General features: G+C 35.2%; 2 protein-coding genes across 2 annotated transcripts in view; both read left to right on the forward strand.

The window, feature by feature from the left end:
• Window positions 1–16,701, forward strand: part of LOC149530903 (uncharacterized) — a 266,245-nt gene that overhangs the window by 67,192 nt on the left and 182,352 nt on the right. The window lies entirely within an intron of this gene.
• Window positions 814–15,379, forward strand: LOC149530904 (uncharacterized). The gene is made up of 5 exons (XM_089811158.1): window positions 814–1,021; window positions 1,601–2,538; window positions 2,677–2,773; window positions 14,978–15,047; window positions 15,157–15,379. The coding sequence occupies exons 1-5, from the start codon at window positions 814–816 to the stop codon at window positions 15,377–15,379; spliced, it is 1,536 nt and encodes a 511-aa protein (XP_089667284.1).

Below are 16,701 nucleotides of genomic sequence, written 5' to 3' on the forward strand. Positions count from 1 at the left end.
CGTTCGTTATCATGATATCCGACACTCCGGGACAACTTAATGTAGTCAATCATGATAACAAGTTAAACCATTGTTAAGATCGTCACCTTACAATTGCGAGTTGACAAATACATCAATGAAGATCGTCACCTTTCATGACATAATCCACACATGCAAAATATTAACTCATGATATTCAGCATGAACCAAGTCATACGGTAGATCCACCATAGCTGCTCCTAGAGGGTGGAACAAGAGTTTTCACCTTAATCTTCTCTCTCATGAAGAATGTATTACAATAAATCTCAGCTAGAACTTGTCCCTCTCAATCTGTTGACCCTTTTTTCTGTTCAAGGTTACTTCTAATTGGAATGTCAGACTCCCTTTGAATCTAATATCAATCTTCTAACTTCCTCATACAAGTGTTAGACTCCCTCTTTATATAAAAGGATACTTATAATCTCAATCATCAAGGGTACTTGCTTCAAGAGCCTCACTTGTATCCAACATGATCATTAGATGACTATTGAATTCTTAATCACAACTTCTTTGAAGATATTGTAATAAGATTGAGTCTGCACAATATTTGATAGCATGTGTAAAGTACCAACCTTCTTTTCCTGCAAGAACATCCTCAAAGGCAAAGGAAAAGATCAAGGCGATTAACTTTTATAGTACATACATATAACAAGAGACTCAATAAATGTGTTACTCAAAGATATTAAATGCTTATCTACACACCATCATCCTTGATACCTGTTGCTCCAATGGAGGTCCATGTGCATCAAATCAAATGATGGTTCATATCTCTTCTCTCCTCTGAAGATGGTTCAAAATGGGAATGAAACATTGGTTATTAACTAAGTTACCGGATTCGCACCCTGGAGCTCGGGTCCGCGACCGGTCCGGGCAGGGTCCGCATTTTGGCCTGCGGGTCCTCCCGGGTCCATGCTTGCACGGACCCGGGAGGACCCGCAGGCCAAAATGCGAACCCTGCCCGGACCGGTCGCGGATCCGGGTGAATCCGGGCAGACCCACGGCAAGTGGGGCCAAAAAGTGGCCCAAAAAAGCAATAAAATTATGTTTTTTTCATTATTATTTTTGCCAAACCCTAAAGTAAGGCCTATTAGATGCATTTCATTCATCTAATCTCTCATTTGCTTTGTCATTTTGCTCTCTCATTTTGGTGTGGCCATTTTGCAAGTTTGAAGAGAAGGTTGTAGAGATTGTTTGTGGAGTCTCAAATCTTTCAAATAATCAATGTTGAGTGTTCCAGGTATGCATTTGATCCTTTCTTTTGCTTCTTTCATAGTTTGTTTTTAGTTTTTTAAATTTTTTATATTTATTGTTCTAAATTTTTATCAAGTTTTGTATAAGTTTTGAAATATTTTTTTAAATTTGTTTTTATAGATTGCAAGAATCCAAGAATGAGTAGTTAGGGTTCAGTGGGTGGGGTGGGATCCCAAAGATTTAAAATTGATAAAGGCTCTCCTTTGTGGAAGTATACAACAAAAATTGAGCAATGTGCTGGTGGGGAGGGTATATATGGAAATGCAATTTTTGCCAAAACCAATATAGAAGCTCCTATTTCCGGGTTAAACATCATTTGATAGGTCCACCAGGTCAAGGGATTTCCATGTGTGAGGGGCCCCCAGAGGGAGGTAAAAAAGGGTTGTCTGCTCCTCAAATAGCAGGCATGTTAAAAGAACAAGAAGAGGCTGATAGGTTAGTGTCAAAGGCAAAAAAAGATAAATCAAAGCAAATACCACCAACACCACCCTCTCAAACAATTAGTAAACCACATCCCTTCCTACCTACCCCATCTATGGATGAAGATGAAATAGAAACACCCGCATCCCGCAAGAGAGGCCCATTAGATACGACATTTGAAAATGACAAGAGAGAAATTGCTGACATAAAGGTTGGGCGTTGCCTCATTACAAATGGTGTTTCATTCAATCTAGTGAGATCCCCTTATTGGAGAGAGATGGTGAAAGCAATAAATGATGCACCTCATGGTTACCAATCTCCTGGATATGAAAAGTTGAGAACCACCATATTGCATAAGGAGAGAAAGAATGTAGAAAACCTCCTCAAACCAATAAGAGATTCTTGGATCCAAACGGGGGTGAGCATTGTCTCTGATGGATGGAAAGATTGCAAAAACCGTCCATTAATAAATGTGATTGCTGTTTGCCCCAAGGGGGCAATGTTTTTGAAGGCGGTTGATTGTGAAGGGCAAGTAAAGGATGCAAATTTTATTGCCCAACTTCTCATTGAATCCATAGAGTCCGTGGGAGTTGACAATGTTGTCCAAGTAATAACGGACAATGCTAAAGTTTGTAAGGCTGCAGGTGCTTTGGTAGAAGCACGATATGAGCATATCTTTTGGACACCATGCACTGTCCACACCTTGAACTTGGTGATGAAAACAATGGGCAGCCAAATTGAATGGATGAAAAGTGTGTATGAGGAGGGTGAGCAGATCCAAATGTTTGTGACAAACCACCATATGTCACAAGCAATTTTCAGAACTTTCTCCCGCTTGGAATTATTGAAGGTAGATTTTAAACTTTATTTAGCTTCATTTATCATATTAATTTTTGTGTCATACTTTACAACATTTTATTCATATTCTTAAATTTTTGTGTTATCAACTTATCATATTAACTTACAATTCGAATTAACATGGTAATAGGTTGCTGAAACAAGGTTTGCTTCACACACAATCGTCCTTAGACGACTTGTGAGGGTGAAAGAGGCATTGGGTCAAATGGTTATTAGCGACAAATGGGGTGGATGGAAGCAAGCTGATACAAAAAAGGCCAAAACTATAAAGGATTTGATCTTGAGTGATAATTTTTGGAATAGAGTGGAATATGCATTAGAACTCACCGAGCCCATCATGTCTATGCTTTGGTATGCCGACACGAATGAGCCTTGTTTGGGGAACATATATGATGCCATGGACTCTATGCTAGAAAGAATGAAATCAGTAAGTTTAAATTTTTATACAATATTTTATCCTTGTTTATTGAGAGATTTTGATATTTGATTTTAATTAAGTTATTAACACTATATCAAGATAACTTACATGTACATCATTTGACATCCCAGGTCATTCAGAGGAGAGAGCAGGATCCTGATACCTTGTACACTAAGGTGGAGAAAATTGTTCTACATCGTTGGAACAAGATGACTACACCTTTACACCTCTTGGCATATGCACTTTCTCCTAGATATTATAGCAGTGAGATACTTGCTATTTCTGGTAGAGTGGCACCATATAGAGATCCTGAAGTTGCTGTTGGGTATAAGAGGGCACTTAACAGGCTCTTTAGTGATCCTGATGTGGCATCAAATGTTAGGAGAGAGTTTGTTGATTTTGTCTCAAGCAAAAATGTAGAGCCTGATGCAATCAATGACCAAAGTAGATTGGATGCCATTGGATGGTGGTACTTACATGGGGAAAGTTACATGTACCTCCAACCTCTTGCCATTAAGATCTTGTCACAAGTATGTATTTAAGTTTTTTTCCTTTTCTTATGGCCACTTAGCTTTTCGAATTAGCACTCTTAAATTCCTATTGTATTGTAAAATTACTTAGCTAATTTTTTAAAATTTGTTGGTTATCTCTCTAGGTCGCAAGCTCTTCTGCTTCTGAGCGGAATTGGAGTACATACTCCTTTATCCACTCAGTGAAGCGTAACCGGTTGGGTTCAAAGAAAGCAGAGGACTTGGTATTTATTCACAACAACTGGCGCCTCTTATCACGCAAGGATCCAGGATATAAGAAGGGACTAGAGAAGTTGTGGGATGTACTACCTGAGACTTCTAACTTGGATATGACTGTCCAAGATATATCTAGAATTGCCTTGCTAGATGTTGAGGAGGACGAGGAGAAGGATGTGGCTGCATCTGGGGCTAGTGGAACCGGTTTGGGTTCCAATGATGTGGAAAATGTCAATGATATAGATGAGAATGAAGCCATTGATCCCTCATATTTTGATGACCCATTTGACCCTTGAAGGGCATTTGTATCTTTGATAAACTATGTTTAAACATTTGTCATTGACTCATTGAGTCATTTATGATTTATCACTATGTTTCACAGTTTCAAACTTTATTAAGTCATAATTTATTATCTATCAATCTGATGAAGTAGTCTATGTTTTGAAATTCCATTTTGCATTTTAGTAATTCAATGTATGATTTTATTTACAACATTAGCATAGATTAATGAGTGAGTATTTAATGTTTATCTTTGACATTTGGCATTGATCAATAATCAAGTAACATTGATATATTCATACTATGGAATGACTTAGTTTTACTTTTACAACTATATGAGTTTATATTTTTTTTGCATATATATATATATATATATATATATATATATACACACTAACGAACCCACCCACGAACCCAAATGGGGAAAAAAAAATTGCTCGAACCCATGAACCGAACCCCGAACCCGAACCCGTCCTCGAACCCGAATCGGCAACTTAGGTTATTAACTTATTATTATTATTCCTCCCCACAATGTAAAATTCCCATTCTTATATCATTGAACAGTTTTACATTTGATTAAACATGGTCCCATATATGGAAGATATCTTGCTCTAAAATGCAATCTAATGACGAGTGAATTAGCCTACTTCACTACAGCTGCTAAGAGCTAAGAACTTTCCATCATGAACTTAGAAAACTTTATTTAATTCATCTTGTAGATTCATGGGCAAGGTACTAGATTGAGGCCTAGTCCATTTTGTTTCAAATTCTTTCCAAAACCGAGCATCCTCTTCTCAATTCCTTTTGTACCAAATCTTCAGTTTGGATGATAATTATGCAACAAGATGCATTAGAGTTGACTTTGAATGGCTCTAATACTGTGAATCATATAACATTCAAATATTATATTGATACAATGTATATCACTTCTGCAATATGCAAGCTTCATTAACTCAATCATCTCACAATTTTGGATATAGGTTTTATACTAAAGATCTCCTTATCTCCTTATATGGCACAATCGGACAAGATGCCTACAAGAGATATGCCCAAGATCTATTTCAAAGCACATATTATATTACTTAATAATCTATCATTATATTTGTTACCACTTTTATCGATTATTATTGTTCTCTTAACAGTTTATCATATCATAACTAATCTTCTTGCAAATAATAGGTGATTATTAGCTTTGACGAGTCATCACATGTAATATAGACACTGAGTGTATAATATAGAACTAGTGTCGATATGTCTAGTTCGCTGTGGTCTTATATTGATTTGCTCTATAATCACTCTCCAATTTGTGTTTGACGTCTTGCTTAATGTTTGCAATAACCACTGCATTCTTTGATATGGTCCTTATGATGCTATAACTAACTTATAATTGATATCAAATTGATCAGTTTCTTGATGATTGAATTACGAATAGTATTTTTTCACTTGCCCAAAAAATTACAATAGATGGTTGCTCAATTCTTAACTCATAATCAATATTTTTGGTAAACCCTTTTTCACCATGTCTTTAGTTATACGATGATATTCTTCCTTGTAATTGTTAGACCTTGTTATCATTCCCTATTAAACTTTGTGTGATATATTCTCAATCTTGATGGCCATTTCTGAGTATATGATGACCTTTGTTTTGATTATTGCATTCTCTGGCTCATATGTATTTAGACATCAGATGACCTTCATTTTGTAACTATATCCTCTATCTCATGCGTTTTTCATATGTCCGATGACCTTCGTCTATAGTTTGAACTAATGAGACCCACTTTCTGTAATAGCAATAAAGATACAATACTCGAGTTCCTCCAAGTAATATGATTACTTTTCTTGGGGTGCAAATCTGTATATTGCTTAGCCCGCGATCTGAGCTAGCAATACCTGATTGAGTTATCACTAGATCTGTATATTGTAGCAGTGTTTTTCAAGGTAATTTTCGCAGTACAAGGATCTTAATTAGATCTAACTCATTCTCATGCACTCCGAAAGGTATTCTAGATTGAGTCTCCATTCTCCAAACACGTTGGTTCCCTATTTGTCAGATGTGATCTTCACAAGTCATAGAACAACTTGTCTTGTTCAATGCTAAGTATGTATGGTCCGTTTACTAGATGTTTCATCTTGTCTCCTCTTTTTGTTGATGCTCGTCAACAGTAGCTTATATTAATGGTCACCTGGATTATGATCGCAGAGTATACCTTATACTTGCCGCCAGATATTAACAGTCTGAATTAATAGCTTTGGAATATAATGTCTTTGCTTTCAAATATGAGAATGCTACGTTTTGACTGCACTTGTATTTTCCTTGAATTTCATTCTTTTTATTGTTATTGTTAGCTTTCAACAATCTATGTTTTCCAACTAGAATGCTATCATAGATCCATTAACACGTGTTGACTTGGATTATCACATGTAAATTTTGAGTTTGTTCCTTCTTATGTTTTTGGCATGCTAGGACCACTGTTTTTAATTTGCAATCTTTATTTCTCTTCAATGCTATCCAGTTATCGCAATTATATACCACGGGTGTCAAGTTATTATTAGCAAGAGTGTTGCTATTGCATAAGATATTGTTCTTTTCCACCCATCATGAGGAATTTCACGGAATCAAACCTACTGCCATCTTTAATTGTATACGAAGTCTATATCAGCATTTGCTCCTTCAGAAATATTTGATGTCAATATCTTTGTATATCAATGAACAATCGCAGCCTTTTTAAAATGAGGATGTCTAATGCTGAATTCTGTATATATCGCACCAATATTCAGTTTCTTTCTCCAGTGCCAAGCACCATATTATATTTGTCCAGTACGAGTAGTCAATTCAGTCATATAAACATAATGGTAAGCCCAATCAATGTGACTCATTGCTTCTACATTGGTTTTCTTGATGTATAATATCTTGTTGTGTCCATTATGTTGAGATAATTTATAACCACTAAATATGATATAACCCCGTCATTTGCAACATTTAAATTTTGTTTTGAATCGTTCGTTATTTCTTCTTCGCACATCAATGCATCTCGATGGAGGAACACTATTGATCACTATTGATTTGAGTTGTAATTATTACCAAATCTCTCTTGAAGAGCGGTTTTAGTTGTTCAGAGTTTTGCCTCAAATCTCACCATCACTCTTCAGTTAGAACTACCTTATTAATTTTCTATGTCAAGTTCTTAATAAATGAATCAATTGCTATTGTATATTTATAACGTGCGAAATTCATGCCGCTATTGTTTCTTCTATCCTTTATTCCTTATCTTACACTTGCAGTCTGACTTTGATACCATGTTGAGTTTTATAGAATCGTTTTTCTGCAAATGTAATAACACTACCATTTAATTCTGTGTATTCCAAATGCATATTTGAATGTCATATAAATATGAGAAGATGAGACATATCTCTATATGGTAAATTATAAGTTAATCATCATTAGACAATATATTAACAATAATATACATAAATATAATTATTGATTAACCAATGACCTAGAAGAATTATTTCTAGGTCAATTTGATCCTACTGAAGCTACAAAATTAACAAATGCAGGAAGATATGTAATGTGTATGGTGCTATTTTTAGTCTTAGTTAAGGCATCTTGTGGTCCACTTTTTAATTCCTCCCCATCATGGTAATGTTTACTACCCCACCTGACTTAAATATTGTTTGGCCCTTGCCTGGGTGTCTGTGGGATATTTTATTAATGCAAACTCGGTATAAACAAAGAATGAACCATTTGTGGAATGGTGCAACATATGTGTATATTTGTGCTAATGTTATGCCATGTGTATGTGCTATGTAGATGTATGAAAGAGGATCTATTTCCCTGATTACATAAGTGTGAAGTGTGGTGCAGAGTTGTGTGAACTTTAATGTGTTAGCTACGGGAAGTAGTGAACCGAAGGTGACTATAAATCTTTTAGATATGTTACATTTGTATATCAGTGGTGGATCTATTCTATCTTATATTTCTTCATTTGGGTAATGCCCTCCAATAGTGACCCTTCTTCGGGTAGAGTGAGGCTTTATTGTAGTTCACCTTAACATGTGTTCAATTATTTGAGTGTGATTTTCATGGTAATATCTTTCAGTTATTGAAATTTTAAATTAAGCAGAGTAGAACTGACTAGAAGGTTTTAAATTTATGATTTCGTGGACAACTGATTCAACACCTAGTCGTCCTGTGCATTCAATAATTGGTATGAGTTATGGTCCCTTGGAGAAGAGCATAACCAGTCAAGGAGATCTTGATGACACACAAACTGATGTGACTTCCTTTTAATGGATCTGACTATGCTTACTAGAAAGTGCAGATGCGAGGTTACATTCTCTCTCTTAGTTATAAGACCTAGAAGGCTGTTTTAAATCATTATGTGAAACCTGCAAATGGCTTGAATGCTTCAGATGAAATTGAAGCTTCCAAAGTTAGTGAAGGGCTATTACTATAATAGATAGCTTCTATTATTCTCTATTATTAGGTAATGGTTATCTATTTGTAATCTATTGTAAATATTGGAATGTTTCTGATATTTAGTTAGCATATAGATAACTAATAGTTTTATATTAGCTAGAATAAAATGTTTCTATTCTTTATCATAATTTCCTAAGGAAACATCGTTCATTCTTCTTGTATATACTGATGTATTGATCATTGTTAATAACAAGCAAGTATTTTACCAATTACTGCATAATATGATATTAGAGCCAATACTTCAAATTTTTTTGAAAAATTTATAAATTCTTTCAAACTTGTTTGCTATAATTTTTCGAAATTATTTTAAACATCATTTATTCTTCTTGTATATACTGATCTATTGATCATTGTTAATAACAAGCAAGTATTTTACCATTTACTTCATAATATGCTATCAGAGCCAATACTTTAAATTTTTTCGAAAAATTTATAAATTCTTTCAAACTTGTTTGCTATAATTTTTCGAAATTATTTTTGTGATTTTCTCTACAACCTATCTAGGGTTTCCGTTTTTGAGAAATTCATCTATACAAGTAAATCATGTCTTTTTGAAAAATCTGGACGTTGTCTGCAAAACGCAACCTGTTGGAGCTTTTTTTAGCTTCAAACGTGAGGTGTTCCTTGGTTGCCAATGTTTTTTTCCTGTTCCTTAGTTGCACCCATAAAGAAAGGTCTTAAGTTATTAGCAAAGTCTGATTCTCCTCCCGTTAATGATTGTAATGTCCCCTTTTTGACAGGCACCAGCTACTTATTTTATTTTAGCTTTTATTTTCCCCGGAGGCTAAAAAGGAAGAAATAAGGGGGAAAAGATAAATTAAATTAATTACTTATAAGGTTACTAAACAATGAAATATTAAAAAGTAACTTTATATTTAATTGATTTAATATTAAAGTGACTAACATAATAAAATATCAAAAAGTCACTTAAAAGAATAAAGTGCTGGATTCCTCTATAAGCTTCTTGGAGTTGCTTGTGAAATCTTGATAAGGAGCCTTGGGGGGGTCATTTTACACATCTTGAGTTGCATATTCATCTATTGTGCTAAGAGCCTTATGCTTGCATACTTGCCTAAGGGTTTGAAGACTTTAAGGTGCCAATTTCGGTTGTGAGATATCAACCCTAGTTGGGAGTGGAGGAATTGGTATTCAGCCAATTTATTTGTGATTAATTGGGAGATAATATTTAGTGATTTTTGTTCAGCCCGCGCATCTAATTTTTGACATCAGTTGGCAAGGAGAAAGGTTTCAGTTTTTGCAGCAAATCCAAAAAAACAATCCGAAAAAGCAGTCCAAAAAAGTAAATCCAAAAAAAAGCAAAGCCAAAATGTATGTCATCTCAGCTACTTATTCCAAGTTCTTTTGGTATTTACATTTGGCAATTGTAGATGGATACATTTGACAAGTAATATATGTCTTTTTGTTACCAAAGTATTTAGTCATTGTGAACATTGAAGTATTGAAGGGAAATCAACTTAATTCAGCTATTCAGTTTGTATGCCAAATGTTTGTAAAAACGTCTCATTGCATAGTCATTCATAGGATGCATGCCAAGTGTTTGTGAAAATACCTCTTGGCTGTAGGTGTGCATTTTACATTAGAATTTCATGTACTTGCATTTGGAAAATAATAAAAAGAAGTTGCATATCACTTTGATTTCCAATTAGTTATTTTGCAATCATTTGTATTCATCAATAACATTGGCATTCAAAAATCATAGCAAAACAACAAATATCAGCAAACTGAGGCTGCAAGGGAAGTGTTTGACAAAAACTCCTAAGGCAGAAAAACAGAGAGAAAACTTCAAAAATTGTCAAGGCACTTTACAATGATACTACATACAAACAACTATTAGGCAACCTCATCTACTGCTCTTCTACTAGGCTTGATATTAGCTTCGCAATCAACTACATCTCACACTTTATGACAGCTCCCAAGGCTGATCATTAGATGACAAAAAAGCATGTGCTTCAATATGTAAAGGGCACTACAGATTATGGACTTCTTTACTCGCAGAGTTCTAATCCTAGACTCAATGGGTTCACAGATTCAGATTGGGATAGAAAGTCAACTTCCGGATATGTGTTCAGTTTGGGATTTGGTGTTATCACATGGACCAGTAAGAAGTAGTCGATAGTTTCTTTCTCTTCTACAGAGGTTGAATACAAAAGGATAGTCAAGGTAGGATGTGAAGTTGTTTGGCTTCGTCGGATGCTTGGGGATATGCAGATGTCATTAGAATGACCGACCACTTTGTTTATTGATAATGAAGGCATTATCAAATTAGCACGGAATCCAGTCTTCCATGAGCGAACCAAGCATGTGGATGTTCGCTGTCACTACATACGACAATTGGTTGAAGATGAGACAATAGACTGATAGTATGTTTCTACATCGGATCAGATTGCAGACATTCTCACCAAGTCTCTTGGTCTTGATAAGTTTGTCAAATTTAGAGGACAACTTGGTGTTGTGGATAGACTAACCATTAAGGGAGGGAATTACGATAATAGATAGCTTCTATTATTAGCTATTATTAGTTAATGGTTATCTTCTTGTATTCTATTGTAAATATTAGAATGTTTCTAATATATAGTTAGCCTGTAGATAACGTTTAGTTTTCAATTAGCTAGAACAAAATGTTTCTATTCTTCATGATCATTTCCTAAGGAAACATCGTTCATTCTTCTTGTATATATTGATCTATTTATCATTGTTAATAACAAGCAAGTATTTTACCAATTACATCGTAATACGGGCTGGGAATGCAATCTCTAGTGTCGTATCAAAAGTCGAATTAACTAAAGTTATATTTTTGGAAACTTCTCGTGATGTTGGGGAAAATTAAGAAGTTACGAAGGAAATGATATAGTCAAATAAGGAATGCTGCAAAATGTTCAAGCTAGGTTTGAAGGCCTGCAAATATGAGATGACAACATAATTACCTGCAAAATATTGATATTGTGATGAATGAGATCAGCAGTCTTGGTGGCAATCTAGAAGAAAATGATGTTGTGCAAAAGGTTCTCAGAATTCTTACCAAACCCTATATTTCTAAAGTCTTTGATATAGAAGTATCCTAAAATTTGAATCAGTATACTTGAGAACAGATGCATGGATCTTTACTTACTTTTTAGATGAGAAAATTCAACTCTGCCAAGTTGAGAATGGAAAACTGCATTTAAGGCTACTAAATCAGGAAATGATCAAGATTTAGAAGAAGAGGATTTTGATCAGCTTGAGGCAAACTTTGTGAGAAGATTGAACATATTAACCGGGAAATACAAAGGTAAGTTGCCTTTCAAATATTTCAGTTACGGAAAAGTAGGTCATCATGCTTCTGGGCATCTTTACAGAATTGCAAGTCAAAAGAGTAAGAGAAGCAAAGGAAAATTTGATAGGAAAACCTATTATGTTAGAGAAGATGCTAGTATTTCTGATGATGAATCTAATTACGAAGAAGATGATCAATGTTTATTTCTGGCAATTAAAGATGAATATTTTCCTACTCTTGACAAAATGTTGGAAGTGAATATTGAGGTTGTAGATATTGTAACTTCTTCTATACACATTAGAAGAGATAGAGATAAATGGCTTATGAATAGTGGATGTTCTAATTACACGACGGGCAGCAAAAGTATGTTTGCAAAACAAGATAAAAATATGGAGGTATAGTTAGATTTGGAGGTGATGAAGCAAGTAGGATAGTTTGAATGGTTTTACCAGTTTTGATGGCAAGCATAATACTGACGATGTCCACTATGTGAAGGGCTTGAATCATAATCTCTTGAGAGTTGGAGATACGTATTAAAATGCATAACCTTGTTTTCAAAGAAGATGGTTGTGAGAAGAGAAATAAATTACGAAATTATGATTGCTGCTCAAAAGAAAACTGAAGGAAACATGTTTTAGGTGAAGACTGCTAGTGTATACTGCTTAATGTCTCGTATCAATGAGATTTGGCTATGACATTGGAGGACTTGTCCATTAATTTTGACAACTTGATAAAGATCAGTTCAATAAAAGTTGAGAGATTCTCCAAGGCTCACAAGACCTGTCAACAATATTTGCAGAGAATTTCAAGTTGGGAAATAGACAAGGTGGACTTTCAATTGTAAGGAACAACTTACTACTAAACTGTTGGAGTTGGTGCACACAGATTTGTACAGTCTTACCAGAATATGGAGCCTGTAAGGTGACAAGTACTTCAAGCTTTTAATTGATGATAACTCTAGATTGACATGGGTTATTTTTTAAAAAGAAAAATCACACGCTTTGGAGAAGTTAAGATATTCCAAGGCTATGGCTGAAAAGAGATGGATAGAAGAATCAGATGCTTGAGATTTGACAGAGGAAGAGAATTTACTTCTGAGGGTTTAACATTATTTGTGAGAATCACGAGTTTAGGAGACATTTGTTTGCTCCTAGAACATCACATCAAAACAGTGTGGTTGAAAGAATGAACATAGCATTTTAGAGAGCTAGTAGAACAATGATAAAGGAAGCCAATCTAACATAAATCTATTGGAAAGAGGCAATCTTGATTGCAATATACACACGGAACAAAATTCAGATTAGGAAGAAGCTTGGGAAGACATCTTATAGGGTATGGTCTATAAGAATCCCTTCTATAAAGTATTTCAAAATATTTGGTAGCAAATGTTATATGAGAAGAAATGAAGAAAACCTTAGAAAGTTTGATACTAAAGTAGATGAAGACATATTCCTTAGGTGTTCCACTAAAAGAAAAGCTTACAAATGCTAAAACAAGAGGCTGAGAAGAACAATTGAAAGTGCAAATCTGAAGATGAAGACATTCCAAAGGACATGAAAAATGAAGTTGGATGAATCAATTGGAAATAGGAGGATGAGAAGGTTGAAGAAAATGAAGAACAAATGATTTTGAGTTTGCTTCGACAAATGCATTCAAGACTTCTTGATATGTGCAGAGGAATCACTCAGAAAATCAGATTATTGGAGATAAAAACAGTGTCAATACAAGAAGTAAAGCAGCTAAACAAGCTAATATATGCTTAATCTCAGAAATTGAACTAAAGACTGTGAAAGAAGCATGCATTGATTAGCAGTGTTCCACGGGGACGCGTCCCCTATGATTTTGGGCTCGTACCCATCTCGGGCACATAGGGACGGATTTTTGTTGTCCCCAAAGCTGTCCCCTTTTTGCCAAATTTGGAAACATCCTCGAAACGGAAATTTTTTTTGGGAAGGAAACTTGGGCCGTCCCCTAGCCATCCTCAAAAGTTCTAGCCGTCCCCTCCGACAATCCCCAAAACTGCTGGCCGTCCCCTTTTTTCCAGCTAGTTGGGTTAAGGAAAAGCACTAAATTTTTTATTTTTGTGCTAGCCCGTAGTTGTCTTAACGACATAATGAAAATATGCAAACCATATTTGTCCATTAAACACTAAAACACTAACTCTTCTACTCATTTTAAGATATGACGTAATTGCTAGGAGGAAGATTAAAAACATAGAGCAATAGTAACAACAACAGTGAGGAAAGATTGCATATAGTATATACTATCTATTTTAGTTGGACTTTTCTTTATTCCATTATGATTTCATGCATAATTCTTGGAGCCTTTAGGCATTTTTGATTTTTGCTATATATGTATGTGATATTGTTATAATGGAAGTACTTAGTATTTGTCATTTGATAGTTTTCCATGTATTAATCTTCTAAAATGGCTATGGTGAATGGTTTATCAATGTTATGATATGCATACTTGAGTTCTGTTTCTCTATATAAAAAAATCCCCCATGTTTTTAATCACCGTCCCCAAATTTTCGTTTTGATCTGTCCCTATACCAGAAACACATCCCCATCTTGGAAACTCTATGGAGCATAGATGATTAGAGTTCAATGAAGGTATGAAAGAAGAAGTATATCAAATCATGAAGAATCTAACTTGGGAATTGGTTTAAAGATTGGTAAACAAAAATGTAATTGGAACAAATGGGTATTTAGGAACAAAATGAATGAAGATGGACACATAGTGAGGAATAAGGCTAGATTTGTATGCAAAAGATGCACACAGGTGGAAGGAATTGACTTTGAGGAGAGTTATGCTCTTGTAGCAAGAATAAAGTCAATCATAATGTTTTTTCCTTTTGTGCTACACAAAATCTTCAAGGTATACAGATGGATGTGAAATTCACATTTCTGAATGAAAAATTAAAGAAAGATTTATCCATAGAACAATTAGAAAGTGTAATGTTTCGTTTGTCTTGTGTGCCTAATAGCTAGTTACAGAATGCTTGATTGTAATGTTCCGTTGGTCTTGTGTGCCTGGTAGCAGTTACCCGTTGGTCCTGTGTGCCTGATAGCCAATTACCCGTTGGTCTTGTGTGCCTGATAGCCAGTTACCCGTTGGTCCCATGTGCCTGATAGTCAGTTACTTGTTGGTCTCGTGTGCTTGATGGCTAGTTATCCATTGGTCCCATGTGCTTGATGGCCAGTTACCTGTTGGTCCCGTGTGCTTGATGGCCAGTTACCTGTTGGTCCCTTGTGCCTGATGGCCAGTTAGCCATTGGTCCCATGTGCCTGATGGCCAGTTACTTGTTGGTCCCATGTGCTTGATCGCCAAGTACCCGTTGGTCCTGTGTGCCTGATAGGCAGTTACTTGATGGTCATACAATATAGTTGAATGGAGTGAACAATGATATACAGACTGTTTGGGGTAGGCCGTATGGTAGCTTGGAATGGAGTACGAATGGTGGTGTTGATTGGTCGTATGGTAGCGTGGAGAGTCGTATGGTATGGAGATGTTGTAGTACGGATAGAGATGGCCGTACGGTATGGTAATGTTGTAGCACAGACAATGATGGCTGTACGGAATGGTAGTGTTGCTGCGTGGACAGATACACTGTGTGTTGTGCCAAACCAAGGGTAGTGGATGGTGTACCGATAGAAGGTGGATTCAATCATGCAACAAAAACTTATAGATTCGAATTCATGAAATAAAGGCAAACAAGAGATTGAACACGGATAATCCTTCAATTAATAATTGCCAAAAGATGGTGCTTCGATTTGCCAGATCCGAGCAAAGTATTACATGCAACAGAATATGGTGAGGGTTGAATCCCACCGAAACTGAACAAGCCAAGTAGGGAAGATCTTTCACTTTCGAAATGGTGAACAACAAAGAATCCCAATGAGAATTCATATACAAAGAAATAATCCAAATTACATACCTACAACAACCTACAAGCCGTGCTTAAATACCCGTCGAGGAAGACCTTTTCGAGGGTGTACAAAGATAGCCGATGGAAACACTTACCAATGGAAACTAAAATAAAAATAGGTCTGAGGTATATTAAGTCATTCGGAACCACAAATACAAATATTAACTTGGGCCCCATATTAATTAATTAAAGTAACTAATTAAAGGCCCTTTTATTATATTATTTAAATTCTGGGACTAGTTAATAAATAAATTAAATTAAATTATTACATTAAAAATTGGGGACATTACAGAAAGCTTCAAGCTATTAGATGATCCGAACCTGTTTTGCAAGTTGAAAAAAACATTATATGGCTTGAGGCAAGCTCCTAGACCTTGGTATGCAAGACTTGATAAGTATTTGTTGAAGTTAGGATTACAAAAAGGTACGGTTGATAGTGATCTCTACTCTAAGGTTGAATCAAATGATATTCTGGTTGTAATTGTGTATGTGGATAATATAATCTTTGGATGATGCTGGTATGTGCAAGAAATTTGTAGATGAAATGCAAAAAGAGTTTGAGATGTCCATGATTGGGGAAATGAATTTCTTTTTGGGCTTACAAGTTAATCTTTTCACATTATTTAGCTAAAGATTTCAATTTCACTACTCTTCAGTACAGTTGTCAATAAGTAATATTGATTGATGCCGATATTTATAATCTGACGTAACTTTCTATAGGGAATGGTGCCAAATGTTCAAGTTAAAACTATTACATTACTCATTGCATTATAAACAGAACATAGTGAGAGATTGTAGATGAAGAATATTGATTGCTTTATTCTAAGGTAGTGGTTGTAAGATGAAAATGTAGACCAAGTTCGCCATACACAAATTCAGGCTGCCTTATGTAAATTGATTTACAGTTTCTAGTTAGACCACAACTATAGGCAACTATTTTAAAATGGTTCTAAGCAACTACCTATAAGCCAGAAAAACTAAAAAAATTGTCTGCAACACAAATATGAACAAATTATGAAGTTCAAAACGG

Source organism: Cupressus sempervirens, chromosome 11 (genome assembly GCF_028749045.1).
Source record: "Cupressus sempervirens isolate cs-2001-9-10 chromosome 11, ASM2874904v1, whole genome shotgun sequence".
In the NCBI taxonomy this organism is placed as follows: Eukaryota; Viridiplantae; Streptophyta; class Pinopsida; order Cupressales; family Cupressaceae; genus Cupressus; species Cupressus sempervirens.

Coding starts and splice junctions, on each gene's coding strand:
- LOC149530904 (XM_089811158.1), top strand. CDS start 814: ATGGGAATGAAACATTGGTTATTAACTAAGTTACCGGATTCGCACCCT. Junction 2,774..14,977: donor GGTTATTAGCGACAAATGGG/GTGGATGGAAGC, acceptor CTTGATGGCCAG/TTACCTGTTGGTCCCTTGTG. Junction 15,048..15,156: donor TGCCTGATGGCCAGTTACTT/GTTGGTCCCATG, acceptor AATGATATACAG/ACTGTTTGGGGTAGGCCGTA.